We start from the raw sequence: 21,692 nt of genomic DNA, 5'->3' as shown, positions 1-21,692 counted from the left end.
TCTTTATTACAACTGGGAAACCCTGGCGTCAGTCTCCAACCCTAATCAATCAGCTGCGCGTGCGCCGCCACGTGGTCGACAGCTGTTACTACACCACCAACCTTCGGGTCGTAAAAGCAAAACAGTAAAAACAATAAATCCACCAAACACGGGCTCAAACGCATATATATTATTTATTACAATTAAATATTATCTTATATTACAGAGGTCCATTTGAAACTATACAAATAATCTGTGCTGTGATTAATATTTCCAAGATACTTCCAAAACCATGCAGAGAATAAGAATGTAAACTCACATCAAAAGAACAAAATAGCTTTTTATTTTTTCCTAATACATTTGGAGATGTGATGATAATCATTGCTCAAATTGATCTTTTTTTGGTGCAAACATTTCTGTGTGGTGATTAAAAATCTGTATCAACAGACTAAAATAAGAAGGCATTTGGAAGGTGGGCCAGTCCTTGAATTCATGGGAAACACCTGAAACATGTGCGGGATAAAGTAAACAGGCACAGCACACCGATTAAGACATTGGACACCGTGATTGAACACATTTAGTCTGCTGAGTGCTTCCTAAGGCCATAATATGTGTGAAATGTGTAGTTCCTGAACTATTTTATCAATCTGATTTGTTTTAATGATCTGCTTCTGTACGTGCTTGATATCCACGCTGGCTGATGGACAGAACAATATGTCAAGTATAGACATTTCAAGATGCTTGTTTTTAGCATTTAACGTCATTTCATCCACCTGCCCCACATTCAAAGGAAGTCAGAGCAGATAAAGTGAAAATGTGGTCATTAAAAAAAAAAAAAAACAGCACAAAGAAATTAAAATTTAGAATTCATCCCTGCTTCAGGAATTTAAGCTGAAAACAGTCACTTCTCTAAGGTGAGTTAAAACACCACAAACTCGAAGAAATCATTTACTGGGTGAGACAAATCTTCTACTTGTCAAAGTCCGGAGTGAAAAATCAATTGGCTAAATATGAGGCTACAGCACGTGGCTAGTTTAGCTTAGCATAGCAACATAGAGCAAGAAAATGGCTTAATGGTGACACAAAATGATATTAAAGGGGATAATTCACCAAAGAAATTGAACTTTCTCTCTCTACTCACCGAGATATTAATGGATGGGTAAATAAACCTTCTGAAACCACTGAGACTGAACCAAAGTCTAGCAGAGGCCTGCCTGGGTGCTGATGGAGGATGAGCGTAGCAGCCATTCAAATCACATAAAATGAGATGAGCACAGCACACCCGCTGTTCATCTCAAGCACTGAGAAATCAGGTTCAGCACACTAAAGAGCTCCGTTCCTCCGGCTGATTACACAATCCTAAATGAAAGGCTGGGAATGTTCTCTAAGGCAGCAAGATTGAGGGCACAGGCTAAGGTGAGTTTAGATGATTCTGCATTTAAAGGTGAAGAGGCAAAGCTTTCCACTGAGGAGCCAACGGAGGGAAAACGGGCTGAACTGGCAGAAGCTAAGGTACGTTTTGGTCCTGCAGGTGGAGCATCTCTGCTCAGGTGTCCTTCAAAACTGTATCGCCCGTCTGAAAATGCTTCTATGCTGGAGAAGCTGCAGAAACACGGCCGCAAACGGCCTTGAACACTTTATATGGGCGACAGCGCAGCTACGGAGGGACAGATTGACCTCTGCTCTACACCACAACAAAAGCCACTCATCTAAAACTCTATTCTTCAAAAGGATCTGTCCAAAATAAATATTTTATCAGTACAGAAATAAATATGCGTCTTCTCTCAAATAGAGGAATGAATCATCAACACAGATCTAAATGCTACACTGTAATACATTACTCACCATCTCATTGGTGAACAAGCAAGAATATAGGTGACTAACTGGAACCATCTGCCAAAGACAGACAGTCATCCAGATATATAAATCCAAATGTACAGTCAGCCAACACCTGATGTCCGACCACATACCTGGTAAAACAAACAAACAAAAAAAATATTTGAAAATGTAAATTCTGTCTAAGCACTGATATAACAAAAATCTCCTCACCAACTTGGCTTTTTCCTGACATTTCTATCCTGCAAACCTAAAAAAAGCAGAAGTGTGCTTCCATTCTAGAGTGCAGGCCAGTACAAAATTACGAAATCCTCCACAGAGGTCAATTTTAGTCACAGATGAGACCTATTTTACTCTCGGAAACCCACAAAAAAGCGTATCCACGGTCGCATTTCCTGTTGTGTTGTGGTCGTACAACAAGGCAAATGATAACTGAATAATGCTGATTTAGATGTTTAACCATGTAGCTGCAGTCAGAAACCAGTTAGCATAGCTCACCTTGAACACCATAAACAAGTAGACCAAAGTGTCTACAGACAACAGCTAACTCAGCCAACCAGTCTTAGCCACACTAAGCTAACCAGACCAGCTGACAGAGACATCAATGCGACGTCTATGACATCATCAAACATTCTGTTTTCCCTTCAGTCGCTGGCGTGCTGCTTCACATCCATGAAATCGATTCTCTTCACGTCTACACAAATGTCTTACTCCTAAGAGCTACAGTGGCATTTTTATACAGCAGAGAACATCCAGGTTCTTCACAGAGCTGCTGCCAGGCCGGACAGCCACTGTACTATGATAAAGACCGTTTACAGTACACAGCAATAGAAACTCCGACACGACATGTCAGCCCGTGGATGCAACATAGCAAGATAGTTCTAAACAAAATAAGCACTTCTCTCGAGCCTCCATCCTAAACGTCACACAGCAGGTCGATACGCGGCTAATTAAAGTGAAAAGACGCCGACGGCGGCGTCAGCGGGGCGCGTCCCGCCACCTCGGGCGCTACTGCAGGTTCTTGAGGAGGCGTCCGTAGCGGAAGTCGTAGACGTGTCGACAGAAAAACACCAGCTCCGGGTCGGCGTCATCGGGCACACAGTGGTGGGTGGGCGTTGCGTTGCCAACAATGGGTGGCACAATGAGGGAGGCGGCATTGTCGTGCACTCCGTCCCTACGGCGTTTCACCAAGGCACAAAATCTGGAAAGGAACACACGATGAGTCACCAGATCGATCCGACGAATCTCTGTTGTGTTGGCGAGCTTCCTTCCTTACCGGCAATACTGTGCCAGCGTCAGGACGTAACATTTGTCTTCGATGCAGGCCACGCTGTTCACGTCCTGGTGTCGAGACGCAAAAATCTCATTCTGCGGGGGGGGAAGGGAGTCGTGTTTTACTGCTGCGTTTGCCTACAGATTACTGGAAATACCAGCAGATTCTTCACAGGCTGCATGTTTGCACGAGGCCGGCCGGTTTCAATGCTCCTCTGTCTCACGCGTCGCTCCTGAGCCGTCAATACTGCTACTGTTCTCGCAGGGCGGCCGTGATGTGAGTGCTGCGTGGTCGGCCTATTTTTTTTTGCTTTTTGGTGTGGCTGACAAATGACAGACTTCATGAAATTTGTTTCTGGAGATTTAATAAAGTGCAACTTGTCCCTCTGGGCCATTACTGACAACAGGAAATAAGAAACAGAAGCGGTGGCTCTGCGTGTGCACCCGCCTGTGCAGCCGCTGGTTTTCAGGCACTTTTTCAAACACTTGGGCCAAAGTGACCTTCGGCTACAACCAGTGGCTGCTGAGTCGAACCCTCAGAGGACCTTTTACTGACTGTGGTTTCATTCACATGTCAATTCTCCGGGGTCAACCTAAAAAGCTAAAAGTGCTGTACAACAAAGCCCCAACATGTGAACTCTTCAGGCAGCAAAGCGTTTGCTAGGTTTGTTTCTTTAAAAAAAATCCCTTTCTGGGTTCTTTAAACAGCAGCCAGGTCAAGGAGAAACGAAGAGATGCCGAGACAGTTGTGGCTTCCTTAATACTGGAGGACAGAAAAGGGGATCTCTTCATTGCTGGTATTTGGGCTAATTATGGAACAACCCATCAGAAAACTGTGGCTGTTAACTTGATGAGTCCTCGCTAAAGACCGCTAGCATGGTTAGCAGGGGTTAGATGTGTCCCGTTCTTCCTGGATGAGCTAATTCAGCGCTGCAGTATTATGTCACGATGCTGAAACGCAGCTGCCGCCCCTCTGTGTTCACGCTAAATCTCTTGTCTCCAGTCTAATAGCAGCGTTTTGAGTTGTTGGCTCTCTCCAAAAGGAAATCCAACAGTTTCTCAGCCCTGGTGTGTTTATCAACCACAAATAACACCCGATTTGCACCTGTTTGCTCAGGCTGAACTGGAGCTCTGTTACTGGTTTGAGAGCTGACCAGGAAGCTGACCAGTCCTCAGGAAACCCAATCACTCACCTCACAATGTGCGCTGGGGTTGCGTCCCCCTTGTGTGTGTTCTGGACGGTAGTACCAAAACAAACTCATCATCAGCTCTCCTGAGAAAAGAAAACACATGTTGGAGGTCAGCCACCGCAGCTTCTTCCTCTAAGTGGAAGTGTGAAGCCTTCTACCTGACTCTGGCTCCTCCCACAGGGCTGAGATCTTGGCCACATAAGGCAGGGATTTCTTCCGAGGTCCAGACTTGAGCAGAACGGTGTCGCGGACCTGAATCAGCTCCCCGTCCCTTTGAACGCCCTGGAAACACTTCCTCAGCACCGGCGCCTCCTCTCCCTGCCGACACAGTCACGCGTCAGTCAATGTGCCGTCCGTGTTTAACGTGTTTCGGCAGAAACGTGGGCAATCGGGAATCTGTGACGCAAGCGCCAAACATCCCCCCAAACTCCCTCCGGAGACCCAAGTTAAATTACACCAAATTTCATTATCGCCGTGACGACGCACAGCTCCAGCACGTACCACTGAGAAAACCTTCTTGTGGAAGGGAGGGCCGACCGGCCGCCAGCCGTTGGTGCTTTTTTGGCGGCCGTTCTTTGGCTGCCTGGCAACGTTTCGCTCCTCCGCGCCAGCAGAGACGGGCTTCAGTTTCTTCTCCCTGTCGTGCGGGCGCACAGCCGCACCGCCGCTTCCGCCGGACCGCGAGCCGCTGGGCGACTTGGCGCTCTGAGGACACTCCTTCGCCACTCGCAGCGGGGGCTGCGGCTGGCTGGGGTCAGACAGCGGCGTCTGCAGGCGGGGCACCGCCTGGCCCGCTGGAGGCACGGTGGGAACGGGGCAGCCCGTGAGGAGTCTGGGGCTGGGGCAGATGGGGACGGAGGGGGTGTGGTGATCGGCGAGGCTGGATGGGTCTGAGGAGAGAACGGAAAGAAAATAATGAGGAAGAGCATCGCCTCGATCCAGCACGCATAAGAACTTCCTCCTTTTGGATTATCAAATAAAATATCTTTTTTTTATGTCTTTTAGAGGAATTTACAGAGACAAAAATGTCCCAGAATAAAAAACCATTGAAATTATTCATGAACGTCCGCACTCGATGTGGCGGAGGTCCACAAACGCTGCGACCGACCCACAGAAAGGCAACCCCGGCTCATTTGTACGGCTCATCTAAAGCCGCAGCTGTGGTTGGAAACGTCCCTGTTCGAGAGGGCTCTGCCTGGAGACGGCGCGGAACGCCGCCGACATCCCAACCGCTCCGCTCTATTTCACGCTGCGAGCGTGACGACACGTGTCTGCTGACCCGAGCAGCTGGAGCGAGGCGATGGAGATGTCAGCCAAGCCTGATCAATACACGCTGATTCACTGAGGAGATGCAATCAGGCGCAGCAGGAAGACCCTAACATGTATTTATCATTTGTCATTTCGGCGGCGAGCGGAGCAGCAGGTCTCCCGTGAATAACGCTGTAAAAAAAAGTCATCTCTGCTGACAGGCCGATGGTGCCCTTATTGAGGAGGCTCGTCTCCGCAGACTGGCTTTCCGAGCACAGAAGCAGACGTGTCGGACCGCAGGATGACCTGAGGTGGGACCCACGTGTCGTTTGAGTGCTGCACAGCAGACAGTCGCTCTGATTCAGGTCTTTGGACCACAGGAACCACTGACGCTGGAGCTCACACAATCAGCCCCAGCAGCCTGTATTCATGCTCACACAAAGGAGGTCTTGACCTTTATCTGATACCGGTTTGACTTCCGACTGAAGCCTGAAATGAGACGTTCTCTTCTGACAGTTGGGGAGGGCGGTTTCCTCTGGTTCTAGTTTTTTTAGACCGCTAATGATGTCACTGAAAGCTGCTGGAGCGACCTTTGAATGAGACGTCCACCAGTTGCACCAGTGAGCTCGGAGCTGTTTGAATTTAGCTAATCAATAACTGGAACATCTACATCATGCATTTCAGGAGTGAAATACGACACTTTTCCTCTCCTTTCCCACCAGTTATCAATACAGAGCGTAGAGGACCTGGGGGAGGAGTTCTTTCCCATATTGCATATTTCATCCTGGATTTTTGCCTTATCCAACTTTAAAAAAAAAAAAATGCCTGAGAAGATGCGATAAAGTCCCAGAAAAGCCGCTTCCTGCTCACCTCTCTTTGTGCCGTGGTTACATTTGGGGCCGTCCGCGGGATTGAAGGAGCAGCCGCTTCGGGCGATGGCTGGAATCACGCCGGATGATGACCTGATGTAGGAGGAGAACCTGTTGATCCTGCAGGGCTCTCCGTAGCACGTCTCCACTGAGGTGCAGCAGTACACCGGGTGGGTTATTCCTGAGGTCTGCGGCGCGGCGCTGGGGAGCAGCTTGGCTCCCTTGCCGCCTCCTGGGCATAACGTGAGCGGCGATATGGGGGACGGGGCGCTGTCCGTGTGGCCAAAGTGGACGTAGTAACCGGGCAGGCAGGGGTACGTGTGCGGGCTGATGGTGATGGACCCCGGGTGGGTCACGGAGTGGGTGGAGGGGAGATGATGGTGATGGTGGTGGTGGTGGTGGTGATGGTGGTGGAACACCTCGGACTCCGCTTCCTTGAGGGTCTTGTCCTCCAGGAAGAGGGCCAGTCTGTGACAGTACTTGACGCACCTCTCCTGAGTGCAGCAGTAGCAGGAGGACACCTCCGTCTCCACCTGCTCCTCTTTGACGGTTTTCAAGGAGAATCCCAGCAGGGAGCTGCAGCGGAGCCCCTGTTTGAGACAGTCCTCGCCCCCGGCCGCGGTCTTCCAGTCTGGGTCTACCGCCTCGCTTTTACACAGATTGCAGCAGCCGTTGACGGCGGCGTCCGGTTGGGAATGAATCGGGTCATCTTTGCCCTGTTGCCTGTGCTTTATTTGGTCCTCACGCTTGGGATGAGTCACACTTTTGGTCACCACTGTTTCACCGCTTGCACGTTTATCGCCACTTTCACCCTGAGCTGTGGATGACGCTTCAGTCCCCGGTTTGGACGTCGTCCTCTTCTGCCGTTTGGATCCGTATGCAAGACTAGTGAGTTTGAGCAGCGTTGCAGCGGTCAGGCCTGCCTGGCGCCGAGGCGTCGGTGCAAAGATGGCCAACCAGTCGATGTCCTGAGCCTCTGCTGCAGAGCGCTTCTGTTTTTTCACACTTTCCTTTGGGCCCGATTTCCCTGCCAGAGGAACCTTTTTGGCTTTCCGACCTCTATGTTCAGGTTTGTCGTGACGACCGCCGGCGTGATCTTCGTTTGCGACCTGCCGTTTCTTCGTGAGGTTCGAGGGGGCAGCGTCGTCTCTGTAGAGCAGCAAGCTGTTGACGGCCTCGGCGTTGAGCGACGCCATTCTCCGCCTGCGGGGCTCAAATTCAGGCGCAGGCATGATTAAGGTGTCCGATTGGTTGATTTTTGGTTCAGGTGCTCGTCGATGAGCTGTGGAGGTTCTCTGAAGTCCAAATTTAGTCTGTCTTTGCGTGGAGCGCAGCTTCTTTTTGACTTTGAGGCTCTTCTGTTTTCCAGATTTTGAGGTGCCGTGCTTCCCAACCACAACTCCTTTCTCCTCCAGGCGGGTGAGCAACACACAACAGTCGAGCGACTCTCCGCCGCCCAGCGCCAGCGTCTTTCTTCTACGCCGATGTGACTCCTTCGAGTCCTTTCCCCTCTTCCCTCCCAACTCATTCTTCTTCTCTTTCCTCTGCTTCACGCCGCCTCCTTTCTCTTTCAAGCCCTTCTCCTGCCGAAGCTTCCTGCATTTCACAGGCTGGCTCCGCTGAGCTTTCACCATGTTCTCAGCGTCTGTGGGCCGACGCACCGCCTCCTCTTCATCCACACACACGCACACACACACGCCGTCCTACAGTGGGGCACTTTAGAGAGATCCGTCAGTAAGCGCCATCACGGATCATCACTTGGGTCCATACACTGCAGAGAGATGACACACATCGTTTCACGTTAAAGCTTAATCTGCATATACGCTCCCGCACAATCTGAGAGGAACTTCATGTAAAAAACAGGGTCTTTAAATGCATTATTTAACAAGCGGTTTTACCCACTTTGCTGTCAATGTCCAGCTCCTCAGAGAATATCTGCACTTAAACCGGCGTTCGCTTTGACTTGCAAACCACACTGTGCACACAGGATGGAGGTGAAACTGGGATAAAGAGCACATATATAATGTTTGAGCCCGAGGCTGTGTGCACTTTGACATCCTGATCTTTTTCCTCTTAGATCACAACACATCAAATAATTGTTCTCTCGCTGCTGAATGATTTAGTAGAGCGGCCAAATATGAAAAAGCATTAACTTTTTGCCCCCTTGTAGTAAAAAGATCACTTAAAGGTCCTCAAACCCACGTTGAACCCAATTAATGATTCACGAGATGTGTACCGGTAGTTCAGGTTTTAACTGATTTTAGCTGATGAGCAAGAATTTCTCACACACCTCATATTTCAGTTTTCACACGGCCAAGAAAGCAAAGTTTGAAAATGAAAGTTTATTCGGCGCCTCTCAGGGTTGTTCAGCTGAACTGGTGGCAGGAGCACTCATTACACAATAGCCTCCTCAGTTTCCATGTCAACAGGCTACACAAAGGAGCGTGTTTACACGCACGCTGCATCACACGCTTTGTTACCGCTGACAGGTACACCCAATTGCTCCTGAGTTCCTGATAATTCAGCTTCACGCGGCGGCGCTAATGCGCGTTAAAGCACTCGACCTCCGAGGGCCCGGTGGGCGCGAGTCTTTTGTGATATGACCCTTCAGCGGGAAAGTCACTTTCTCCAGGATGATCAAGGTGACGCCGTCACTTATCTCAACCTTCTGCCGATTCCACGGCATTTATCTGTGCTGTTGTGACTAAACGCGATTCTGAATGCTGCCTTTGTATCCAGAAAGATAAGAAGGACCCTCATAACGCCACAACACTAAAATGAACACGCTGTTTTCTGCCAAAGTTGATTCCAAAGCAGCAAGCCTGTTCTGATTCAATCTCTCTCCACACAGTTTACCAGACTGGGCATAGCGTCTCATTCTAAAGGGATTCTGGAGGGTTTTTAAAGTGGAGTTGATGGTATTTTTGTCCCATCACGGGATTACCTGGCGAAGATGGCCGTCACCTCTGAGCACAGAGCCAGATTCCTTCAAACACGATTCGTTTAAGCGCTATAGGAAGTAAATGTGACACAGCTCAGCACACAATTGCTAATAAGTACGCGTTCCCTCCTGCCAGCCTAATCCTTCTGGTGACGACGCAGGAATACATAAAAACACTGCGTTAGCTGCAGGAACGGCCTCAATTATCCCAATTCACAAAGTGAATTGTTCCAATAACAGTCGTCTGGGATTTGATTCACATATATGGATAATTCCAAACTCGGCATACGGTGTGAATCAACAGTTTATTCTTGCACTTGACGATTAAATGATGCAAAATCCACCTCCTTTTGCTCCTAAAGAGTACATTTCAAAACTATTAAACTATTCAAACCCCCCCCCCCAAAGCCTTTTGAAGAGCTGCTATTCCACCACAACCATTTGCAGCATTTCTGGTGATCCTAACATGTGAAGAACACATTAATTGATTCAGACTTTTTTTCCTAAACCATCTCATAACGGAACAGCTCGGCCAAGCATGAAAAGCAAAGAAATTTAATTTCCAGATAGCAAGAGAGCCGTTGGAGGCTCCCGTTGAGTTTGATGCTATCAAGTCAAGTTGCCTCATTTGAATAAGAGGAATGTGAACAATAGAGGGACGAGGCTCAATGAGGGGCATCGCTATTATTTCCTGGAAAGGTTTCAAGTTCAAATATCAACTCTGCTCTCTTCTGTTCAAGGAGGCCGTCGTAAAACTTTGATGGTTACTTCCCCCTTTCAACACGAGAAGCATCAACATTACATTTAATGAATAGGATGTAATAACTGTTTCCACTATTGTCTTTCATACGGGAGCATTTTTAAAAATTATTTACTGAGTTTAATCTCTTTGCCGTTTACACAATGATTCTGATGGGATGTGTGTTCGAAACGTGCCATTTCCAGGACGCTCAGCTCCTGCCTCTCGTCTGAAGCTTGACGTGGACTTGGGGGCCTGATTTGAACATTTTCTTTCTATTTACATTCTCAAGACACATGGAAAAACCAAAACCCATAAAACTGATTTTACTCAGAAATAAAACAAGCACTTAAAAAGGGACATTGGCTTGTTCAACACGCTCTCCGCCCCCTACTAATTTAATTTTAATGATCTCGTTATGGCCAAACAGGGAACCACTAATTGAGAAGATGTTAGCAGAGAATTAAAGCAGCCTTCCTTATACACTTTAAAGTCAATGGAGTCAAACTAAGACATAAAGCCCACTTAGCAGCGATCATGGATTTCTCCCACCTCCTGATGGGATATTAACTGACTGTGTAGTTTCCTGTGTGTGAGGGGGTGGCTGTGCTTGTCACACACCCTCCGTCAGAGCAAGGACATGGTGGAGAGCTATCATCATGACAGGAGCCCCCCCAGCTCCCTCAATGCTGAACATCTTCCATGTAAACTGGTGATAGCCTCCAAATATCACTAAGTCCACGTTTCCCAGAGCAAACCAGCACATCCACAATCCTCCACCACAAACACTACCCATCCTCCTCTTCCTCTTCCTCCTCCTCCTCCTCCCCCTCTTCCTCCACCACCTCCACCCTTCACCTCCATGCAGGTTCAGGCACAAGCACTCGCAAGAAGAAAAAAGCAAAACAACAACAACAAAAAAAGGCAAGCACATCCGATGCTGGAACATGTCAGCAAAGATCAACCGTGCAGACGCGAGGAGAACCGGGCTGTTGCAGAAGCACACCCGCCTGCTGGAGCTCCGACTTCTCCGCGTATTAATCAGCCAACATGCCGTAGCAGAAGCACAGAAACGAGAAGTGAGCAAAAAGAAAGCAAACCAGCCTCCGATCGGCCGAACACAAACGCCGTGCGGATCGGAGCGGCTCGCCGGTGCCGGTGCCATTAAACCCGCGTCAGAGCCGAGTTGTGGGGATGGTGCGCCCCGCCGATCCGATCAGCTCCCAACTGTGACGATCACCAGCCGCGATTCGTCGTTACCTTGCGCGTCCCGTCGGAAACAACGATCCCTCCTTCGAACGGCAGCGAGGAGGCGAAAAATCCCGTCCGCCCCGGTCACTTTCTGCTCTGCTGGGCTGTCGACCCGAGCGGCGATCGGCGGAGCCCGCAGCCGTCGGTAGCCGGAGCCATGGTGAGCAGTGAGCGGTGACCTACTTCGGAAGTAACGCTGGAGATAATATTCATGCACTGCCTGCGTTCATCCGTCGCTGCGCCGGGACATCTCCGTTTGAAGGCGCAACCACGGCGCTGTGGTGACCCTGCAGGGGCCGAACTCCTCACACACGCTCCAACTGGTCGTTTTTGAAATCATTTCCCACCCAACAGAACTCTCCCATGCATTATTTTATGATAAAAGGACAAACTATTCCACATCAACCCCCCCCCCCCCCCCCCCCTCAAAGATGACTTGATGGAGTGATTAAAACACTGAAAATGAGAGGGGAAAATGATCAACCTCACTAATAATGTGCAGCTTTAAATTATAGGGGGAAATAGATCCTAGACAGGGGCGTGATCCTTACTATCAATATTAACAAGCACCAACAAAGCCCACGCCTTTCCTGCTCTGTTTGACCTCCCCTTTGATTGTATTTGCCCAATATTTCCCCCACACAAAAATTGAGTAATAAGTGACACTTCGCTGTAGCTGTTGGTTTTGATTCTTCACGGCACCTTTGCTGCACACAAAATCTGGCAGAAGACAACTTCTGCGGCGAGCAGCAACAGGGAGATTTTTGATTAATAACATCAGAAAATAGAAATATATAATTCAATTCACTGGTTGTATCCTCTGTACTGAATAATGAACGGACCCCAGTAACGATGATGAGCGTTGGGCGGCTCATTTATGACCCACCTTGTTGAGGGACCCCAGATAACATCAGCCTATTACAGACACTCACAAAGTACACACCACACCACGGGCGCGCTGACCTTTCAGTTAGACTCAAACAGGAAAAGTTTAATATTGCACCACAGGGTTCGTCTCTTAGCGGCCGACTGTGGCTACAGCATCAGGATCAGGCTCCGCGGGGACAAATGGTGATTGTCCTCATCAATATCGGCCCTGCGCTGTGTTAATTAACAGATGTAAACAAGCTGAGTGTGCCGAGTTAATGAGGCGTGAGGGCCAGGTGAAGCCCGGGGACGTCAGGCTGCTGAGAGCTGACCTCAACCGCAATAAAGGCGCCGCAGAGAGCGGCGGGAGACTGACAGCGGGCAAATAAATGCATCATCCTGCCATTTTAATTCACAGGCTAATTCAAACTCAGCAAACACATGTGAGCGGTGATACCGAAGGCAGGAGGGAGGTAATAAATGAAGCCCGGCGTCAAAGTTGCTTATTGTGATCAGACAGCAGGCAGGGACAGTTTATTCCCAAAGATATCCAGTCACACGGCTTTATCTGCAACTAGCAGCCTGCTAAACCTTCCTTCTTGGATTCTTTCTCCTGCTACTTCCCCCGCCGGTGTACGTCTGCCTTCAGAGACGCTGCATGTATTAGATTTGTGTCCAACGGGGGTCACAATGAGTCCCCGACCGCCTGCAAAATCACCTCCTCGGTGCGTTTCAGGAGCACTTGCACCTGCCTCCCCGTGCAGCGCAGGATGCAATCAAATCACAAACACGCAGACAGCAGATAAACACATTTTAATGTCGGCTGCAAAGCTGGGACCAACTCTGACAAACACACCTGCGAAGCCCTGCGCAGCATTAGCGTTTAGCTCTGTTTTTGCTCTTTATCGGCTTCTGAGGGAGCTCTCTGGCTGAGACTCTGAGCACGCCGCCGCGGTCGTAGCTAGCAGTTCACAAGTGTCTCTTGGTCGTTTGTAGGTGCCTGATGTTGCCAAAAATGACACCCTGGAAACACTGGGTGCACAACAATAAGCATTCAGGGAAGCTGCGGGACGTAACAGCATGTGTGGTGGAACACTAAAACATCTTTCAGCTGTTGACCAGAAGCAAACGAATAAATTATTGCTTTAATTATTCAGCATTCTCTGCCATCACATGCACGGAGCTCAGTCGCCGTCTCTCTGACTGACGCAGCCGCCGTAATCGTGTTAAACTGAGTCAGCGCTAAAGAAAATAGCCGGGGAAGAAAGTGGAGGATGGGGAACGGACCAAGAAAGGAAACATTCAGATTGAGTGCGGGTCTGCAGAATCTCAGTACGCCAGGGGGCCACCGCATGTCCCTTCTCACGTAATCTGGAGGTTGGCGTGGACAGAGACATCACGGGGACGGTTGGATGCTGTAATCAGACACCTAAATCTCCCACGTCCTTGACTTAGACGTGTCATCTTCCGTCTCCAATGTTTTCACCTCAGAGGTCTTCCGATCGCCCTACGCTCAACCCCGCTTCCAATCCGCCAGGATCATAACCTCCCATCCCCCAGAAACTCTCATCTGACTGCAAATTGACTTGAAGTTGGCAAATTTTTCATTCTGAAGGAGGCCAGATCGTGTCAGGGAGACTGGAACAACGATGCTCTCCTCCCATGATCGATTTCTCCTCTCGCTTCCAAAGTCAAAGTCAAAGCGCTGCTTCTGCCCTCCAGCTGCCCGGCAGCACGCAGAAAAACAGACAAAAAAACAAGTTTTCCAAAATGTCTGAAGCTTTTGGTTCATTGTTTCTACTATTTGCTGTCACATTTAGGCACCTTTGGGAAAAAAAAACAACTTTCTTTCGTTTTCCGACAGAGACAAAAAAAGATGAATTATTATGAATTTCACTGTCCTGATATTAACTGTTGGCTGGGATATATTGGCTCATTTTAGATAATGTGGGAAATTTAAGGTAGATGGAGCCAGTACATTCAGCTTATGATAGTCATATTCATGTTAAGGGCCTGTAATTGACACGTCCTCGTTCAGGTTCTTAAAGGACGGTCTATATGTGGGACTGTTGTAGACAAATCGCCTGCTTAAATTAGTAAGAGCAAGAAGTGTCTGGCTTCCTGTGACTGCACTGCACTTCACACATCATTTTGTTTTAGCCGCGGAGGGCAATTAGCCACATAACTGTGCATTTCCTCGGGAGATGAAGGGAAATCAACCCTGCATTCATTAGAATTACACAAACATACAGCAATTCCAGATAAATGCTAATGTTGCTAATTATCTGCTTTGTGTGTTTAAGCCAATGTTTCCAATGTAAACATGGCTTCAATGGTGTTTAAGGGTCTAATATGCATCCTGAATATCTATTTAATCTTTCAAGGAGTCACAAATGTAGTGGAGTCGTTTAGAAGGCTGACAGGCGGTAACATAAACCATAAAATACTGATGACAGGTCTTAATTAGTGAGACGTACAGCAGTCGCTCATCGCCAAGGTACTAATTTGTAGCTCGCCTGCCAAACTTCAAACCCAAAGAGCAGCTTTGTAGCGACCCGTGACGCTCGGGGGCATCTACATTTGACATGGATGAGCTCTGACAAGCTCAAATATTGAAGCTTTGAAGGTAATCTGTTTCCAATATGGTGATTCACGGGGCGTAAACACAACATTCACAATCACTGCTTCTGAGGTGTGCATGTACACAAGAGTGCAACAGTCCTGATCTGTTATCTGTGCATGACAAACAGAACATGCAGGCGTAAAACCTGGAAATCCCAGAAGTGACGCAAAACTGTCACGACCAACACGTGTTTGGTTCCAGTAAGTAAATAAGCCACGCCCCCTCTCACCAATCATACCTGTCATGTTACGCCATCGTGCTCATTAGCGCAGCTTTAATTAGTTATTTGATGCCCCAATCAAATGGAGCTGATAGATCCGGATTGACGTTTGGTCGTAAATCACAGGAGTGAGACCTCGACCGCGCCAGATCCCGAACAAAGTACGATGGACAAATCCAGAAGTTCACGGCTTCACATTTGTACAGTCAAGATGACGAGGACGTGCACGGTCTGTCTTTAATTCACTAACATAACACTGAAATGAGGTTTGAACGTCTGATTGTGATAAACAGGCAGTGAAATCTCTGTTCAAAATTGGGATTCGGAGCTACCATTAAAGGATCCGCCACAATTCATGGGATGTTTGCTTCATGTTTTTGTGCCTGTTTTCATTTTTTATATCATAGTATGGTATTATTTTGTACTGTGCTTTTTTGGGATTTTTGTAGATTTAACGGGATCCAATTTTCTTATACGGCGTACAATGTACAGTATAATGTGCTTTGTACCTGCACTTTAATAAAGAGCAAAAATTCCTGTCAGAAATAATGTGCAGATGGAGATAAAGGGCATAGAGAAGGTGTGTTGGAGACAGTAAGGTAGTAAGCTGTGATTCCTCAGCTTCAGCAAGAAGGCTACAAATGTAGAGATGACAGTTCAGCACTGCAGAGCAGATACAGGACAGGAAGTGTAATTATCTGCTTCTACTCTTCCTCTTCAAAGGGATGGGGCAGGATGCCAGACAGCCTGGCTGGCAAAGGGGGGGGGGGGGAGCAGAGCCAACAGATAGAGAGATAGGGCTGAAGACTGGACTAAAAAGAAAAATACAAGCAAAAGGACATAGATGATCCAGGAAGGAGAGGCGCTGTTGCACTGCTCCTCCATAAGAAAATCAAACTTTGGGCAATTTTTCACGTCCAGCCTCCAGGCTTTCTGTGCTTGACAGCTACACAGAGGGGGCAGAACCTCTGAGCATGAGGGAGAGGAGGAACTGGGGGGGAACGCCACAACAAAAGGAGAAAGCAGGAGAATCAAAAGGCATGAGTGATGGGCTGAGATAGAGCAGAGAATGGAGAGCGGGAGAGAGCTTGTCATCGTCCTGGTGAACAATGCCTCTCTGATAGAGGCGGCCTGTTGCTGGATTTTCAGACCAGCTGAGGACGGAGCGAGGAGGGGGCCCGCCTCCCGCCTGCCCACCTGCCACGGCCTTAAGCATCTGCCAAACCGAAGGACGCTCGGTGCCATGTGCCGTTCACTGAAGGAGCCGGATGTTTGTCGGTCACAGCGAGGGCTTCTGTTCTGCTCGGCCTGAGCCAAGCAGGGTTTAATGTCACACACACCCGTGCAAACAATCCCAATGTGAGTGTGTGTGTGAGGATAAGACCCATTGAGCTCTGAAAGCTCTACATCTCCTGCAGCTGTGGGCTGGTCAACAGCTGACGCTGGTCTGAGGGGTTCTGACGGTTCCATCGAACAGACCTGCAATTTCCACAGCTGTGTCCAGGCGCTCCGCCGGAGTGAGCTGGGAAAACATGGGGGGACGGAGAGAAAGAAAGCAGGGGGGGCCTAACGGCTGTGAGGGGGCCCAGCGCAGATTACAGTGGATCTTTATTAATCCAGATTACTCACAATTCAAACCCCAGAAACACTGAAACAACTGAACAAGACACAAGAAAACCCATTCTTCAGGAAACGGCCAACAAGTCTGTTGCTAAGGAGACCAGTCTCAATTTGAGTTGATTGTTATGAAGTATCATTGACCAACACATTGCCCTAAAATATATTTTCCACATGTTTCCACATGCACACACACACACACACACAGACACACATCACCTGATTGTGTATCACCCTCTGACCACAGAGGTTTCACATTGTTGGCTTTTGTCTCGCCACCTTCAGAATTTCCTCCGCTCAAATTTGTCCTCTCGCCACGACAAACAGCCACATGTCGACTGAGACGAAACACAATCGCCTCCATTCTGGTTTGCTCGCGCCGTTATATACGATCAGAGCGTGCACATGAGTCACCGCGGGTTTTTTCCACCGTATCTCCGCATCATCAACCTCCACCTAATTCCAGTACTCAGATTCAGATGCAGATCAAACAGTGAATCTGAGCAGCGATTAGGTGAACAGAGGCGGCGGGCCACAGCGGGAAAAGACAAATCTGAACTTCACGACAGAGTGAGATCGGTTCACACCCGCTCTCAGGAGACTCGGTGCCATAAGAGAAACTAAAAGATCAGATCAGATCACTAAAAAAAAAGAGACAATGTGAAAAACAGCTCCGTATCCTCGCTGCAGTCACCCATGTGCTTCCAATCTGTGACCACCTCCAGGCTACCGGGGCTTCTCACCATCCACTGTATATGTGTGGATCACATCCTTCACACTGACCCAACTATAATCACAATCCACAGCTGTCTGCAGTTGTCTGCCTCCATTTGGACCTATAATTAGTGCATTACAGCATAATGGTAACCAGTGGAAGTAAGGCAGGCAATAGCTGAGAGGACGCTGTTGTGTCTGCACGGCCTTCTTATGGAAGGAAAATCCAATTCAAACCAAAAAAGAACAGTTAGCACACATTCAATACTAAATTACTACTAAGTTAAACTACTAAATTAAACCGCCACAGTATTTTTACACTATTGTCCTGCTAGCTGGTTGGCAAATTATTCGAGAATTCAGAAGCAGCAATCTTTCTATCATATAAACCAACATTTAATGGGGCACCACACTAAAACTGCCAACTGTAACTTCTGTACTCCTGTTAGCTGTTTCCAGAAAATATACTGGAGGAAGTGGGGGCAGAAACACAATACAGGAATTTATGCCCGGGTGAGTCTCCCCGTCTGACTTAAAACTCTTTCAATTATACTGTAATGCAGTTTTATTCTCATGTTACGCAACACGGGGTAAAACTGTGCTTAGAGAAATAACTGTTTTAATCTGTAAATATTTCAGCGCTAGTGAGACAGGTGGTAATGAGGTCAGCGTGTAGGTTGCATTACCATAAGTGGGTTACTGGGAATTGATGAGGAAAAAACGGAGGCAATTACATTAAGCACTCGAAATAACAGGAAATCAGTTTGCACGCACAGCCAGGAAAAAACAGTAAGTTAAAGTTGAACCTGAAATGGGTCTGTAACCTGTTGGGCTTGCTGCCTGCCCCCCCCCCCTTTCCCCCGAAATATGCTGTATTTCCAGATGTGAGTCTGGCCTGGCTCACCTTCACTGAAAAACCTGTCCTGAGATTTAGAGGTTAATAATCCAGAATTGAAGTGGCCTCTTGTTTAAACAAGGCTGCAGACGTGCCGCCCGGACATATTCACGCTTATAAAGTTCACTCTGATCTGCATACACACCCTCATCATTAAGTCGTCCATCTGCATTGCAAAATTTCCCACAATCCTCTGCTGGTCAATGCCAGTGTTGTAGCCTCAACAGAGCCTCTGTCCACTCTGAAATAACTTTAAACTTAAATAACTGCTCAGTATTTTTTTTTTTTGCTGTTGAGATTTTGTGTTTTTAAATGTTGTTTTTAACATTTCTTTTGACATGGATCTCAGAGCCGGTTGTGTCCTGATAATCTCACTCTGTAACCTGTGAAACAGTTATCTGTTATCACTCTGCCGCCTTGTCGCCTCTCTGAGACAGTCAGAGGGAGAGCGTAGCCACTGGAAACCATTTCACACATTCTTACCCCCACCCAACACGATTTTCATCTCGTCATTTATCAGTGTCGCAACTCAGCACCCTGGTAAAACAGACGCACACAACAGGGAGCTCTGTTTAAGTTTCCCCTCACGCATAAACAAGCCTGTTGACGATCTGGGGCTCTTCTTTAGAATAACATGTCTTTCCAAGCCAACCAAGTCTGTTTTTGGAATAAATGAGAAACCTCGACCTCCTCGCAAACAGGAAGTACATAGCCTTGAATGAAATATTTGTTCCATTTTTGTACTTTTTATTACCAAAGAGAGAGGCTGCATATCTGAAAATGAGCCGTGTTGATGCGGGATTATCATTTTTGCATTTGATTGAGTCATCACTCTTTGTTTGATTTCTCTAAATCAGCACATCTGAACTCATATCTGTGTGAGCTCCGCTTTAGTAACATTTCACATCCAACAAACAGCCCGACTGTGGCAAATGTTTTGGAAAAACAAGACGTGTTCTTTAAAAAAACAAACCAAAGCCTTGAGCAGGATGCTGTTTTCAACCGAATACATTATTTTCCAATTCAGAACCACATAAATTTGAAAAATAAGGTGCATTCATGTAAAAATGCAGTCACAAAATAACTACAAGTATAAACTAAAGATCACGATCAGATCAGAAAGGGGCACCAGAGCAGGAAGTGTGAGTGTGTGTGTGTCTGCTTCAGGACCGCAGGGAGGAGTGTGTTTGGGTGACAGGCGTGTTCCATGCCCCCCTCCTGTTTGTGACCACAACAGGACACTTCTTCAGAAGTAATGGGATTATGTCCACCATTAATATTCAGCTCTTATGACTCACGTGTGGGCGCCGTGCATCCATTCTACACACTGCTGTGAGGGGCCCGTCAAAGTAAACTCTGGAGAACTGACTCGACACAAACATGCAACGACCTCCAGGACTGAGGCTCCATTGTCAGGCTTTAAAAACACCATTATACTGGAGAACACACTGGGCAACTTGTACGTTGACCTTTATGTCACGTTAAACCGTGCACATCCTATTTACAGAGAGACATCAGCTTTTCCTGAGCTGATGTTGACAGCTACCTTGACTGATTTATAAAAAATTTATAAATAAGATAATCCGCTGAGGGCCTGAAAAAGGAAAGCCCAGAAACTGAACTCCACAGAAGGGAAGCAACTGAAAGAAATGACCAGCACCTATAGCCCGGGTCTGTCCCGGGGTTCTGCCTTCTAAAATAAACCTTTTCCCCCATAGCTTTTGCAAAAGAACTGATGATATAATACAATGTATAAAACAAGATATTTGTTGCGATTGTGAGCATAATAAAAACACAGACATTAAACTCATTCACTCTGCATGTGACACATTTCTAGCAACAGATCTGTTAGATTTAAAGGCAATATCTTTACTCTCAAATCCCCATTGAGTAACCAGTGTAAAAGTGGTCTGTCGCGATTATAAACCAGAGAGTTACCGCACATATCTCATCTATCAGCGAGACATTAATCCATCATAACGATATGGAATTATTTATTAACTGAAATCTGCCCGATAAGAAGCTCTCTGGCTGGCTGGCAGACTACTGCGTAAATTCCACTGCGACGAGGCGTCAAGTTAAACTCGTTAAATGAAAAGTGCAGCAGAAATGAACAGAGCGTCCGAGAAACTGTCAAAAATTGTAAAAGTCGAGTCGAGCCACTTGGATCTGATTTGCTGAATCTTTTTCTGAAACTTCTTGAGTCCAGCGGTGATGGACCGTGAACTCAGCACGGACCCTCGCCTGTGTGACATGTTTCCGCAGGCACGAGCTGAGCCGACGAATGACGTCTCCGCTCTCGTGCCACCTGCACGAGGGCAGGAAGGCGTTAATGAGATAATCCCTGCACGTTTAACCACCAAAACAGAGAAAAAGGGTCTGAAACCGAGGCAATCCGGACCCCGAGACGCCTCGATCGAGTCCCGCCTGACACTTTCAGTTTTGCCCCGGGTGGCGATCGGAGTTGTTGGGTCTTACCGTGCCTGCAGCCCGGAGAGAAACCCAGAAAGACGGTTCGATAACAGGGGGATTACTTCCGCTGGTGGAGGGGGAGATGCGCCAAGTGTGCGATTCCCACAAGTGAAGAAGGAAAACGGAGCGAAGGGCGACTCATGCTGAGTTGGTCGGCTGGAGCCCGTCTCTTCTCTCCGGCTTTTCAAACTCCCAAACTGCGCCGCTTCCGTGCGCTCCGCGTCCAAAGTGTCGCCTCGGTGTTCTTCTTCTGCTGCGGAGGCGAAAGCGAGGAAACACTGGGCAGGTTCCTGCAAAGTACGGCTCTACTTCAGCGTGTTTTTACATAACAGCATCATCCGCTTCTTTTTTTTTATGTTGACGCATCATGTAGCGAAAACATGGAGTTTCTTAAAGGGCCACGGACGCGCCGTGCACATGTCACCGTCCCATGCAACAGCAGCACCAGCAGCAGCCCCGCTGGGGCCCATTCATGTCCTTAAACCGGCCACTTTCAAACACTTAGGTTAAAGTCTGGCTGGTCGGGCCTGAGCCTGCTCTGACATCTGACTGACTGACTGACATCTGACTGACTGACTGACTGGTTGCTGCCTCCCACAGCAGGCTGCTACAACTAAGGTCCACCATGATGATGATGGGGAGTTGTGTCAGCAGTTTCTGCATTTTTAAGTGAATTATGTAAGTTTGATTTTAGTGGACTGACGTTTTCTTGAGGCATCATTGCTTATTACTGATCTGTAATGGTTTTGTAAACTGTTTATTTAGTTTACATTGAGGTGTTGTAAAATATAAACCCTTAACGCATGCGTCCGAGGTGGCTGAAGGTGTTTTTGATGGATCGTGAATCTTTAAATGTCATCAACCCGCTCTGGTTTAGTCTTGTTTTCACAGCCTTTCGTGGTGCCTTCAGGGTCCTCAACGCGTCCACCCACTCTGATGAGTTTAGTTTGTCGCTCAGT

The 21,692-nt window shown here is 47.8% G+C and overlaps 1 protein-coding gene across 3 annotated transcripts; it reads right to left on the bottom strand.

Moving 5' to 3' along the window:
• Positions 1-154: 154 nt before the first annotated feature.
• On the bottom strand, positions 155-21,114 carry bahd1 (bromo adjacent homology domain containing 1). Of its 3 annotated transcripts, none has more exons than XM_011617665.2 (7): positions 20,740-21,114; positions 6,396-8,165; positions 4,779-5,167; positions 4,436-4,595; positions 4,281-4,360; positions 3,092-3,183; positions 155-3,016 (listed from the first exon to the last, which is right to left on the bottom strand). In XM_011617665.2, the coding sequence occupies exons 2-7, from the start codon at positions 8,026-8,028 to the stop codon at positions 2,824-2,826; spliced, it is 2,547 nt and encodes an 848-aa protein (XP_011615967.2). In that variant the 5' UTR covers positions 8,029-8,165; positions 20,740-21,114; the 3' UTR covers positions 155-2,823. The 3 variants fall into 3 exon arrangements, with proteins under 3 accessions (XP_011615967.2, XP_011615984.2, XP_029688457.1); XM_011617682.2 differs by lacking the exon at positions 20,740-21,114 and adding an exon at positions 11,335-11,684; XM_029832597.1 differs by lacking the exon at positions 20,740-21,114 and adding an exon at positions 8,297-10,842.
• Between the last annotated feature and the right edge of the window lie 578 nt (positions 21,115-21,692).

Source organism: Takifugu rubripes, chromosome 2 (genome assembly GCF_901000725.2).
Source record: "Takifugu rubripes chromosome 2, fTakRub1.2, whole genome shotgun sequence".
Lineage (NCBI taxonomy): Eukaryota > Metazoa > Chordata > Actinopteri > Tetraodontiformes > Tetraodontidae > Takifugu > Takifugu rubripes.
This window is presented reverse-complemented; position numbering and strand designations above follow the sequence as displayed.

What these genes read in the sequence shown, in the direction of transcription:
- bahd1 (XM_011617665.2), bottom strand. Translation starts at nt 8,028, where the DNA reads ATGGTGAAAGCTCAGCGGAGCCAGCCTGTGAAATGCAGGAAGCTTCGG. An exon ending in GTGGGAGGAGCCAGAGTCAG is followed by an intron (nt 4,361 to 4,435) that starts GTAGAAGGCTTC and finishes TTCTTTTCTCAG; the next exon opens with GAGAGCTGATGATGAGTTTG. An exon ending in ACCCCAGCGCACATTGTGAG is followed by an intron (nt 3,184 to 4,280) that starts GTGAGTGATTGG and finishes CCCCCCCCGCAG; the next exon opens with AATGAGATTTTTGCGTCTCG.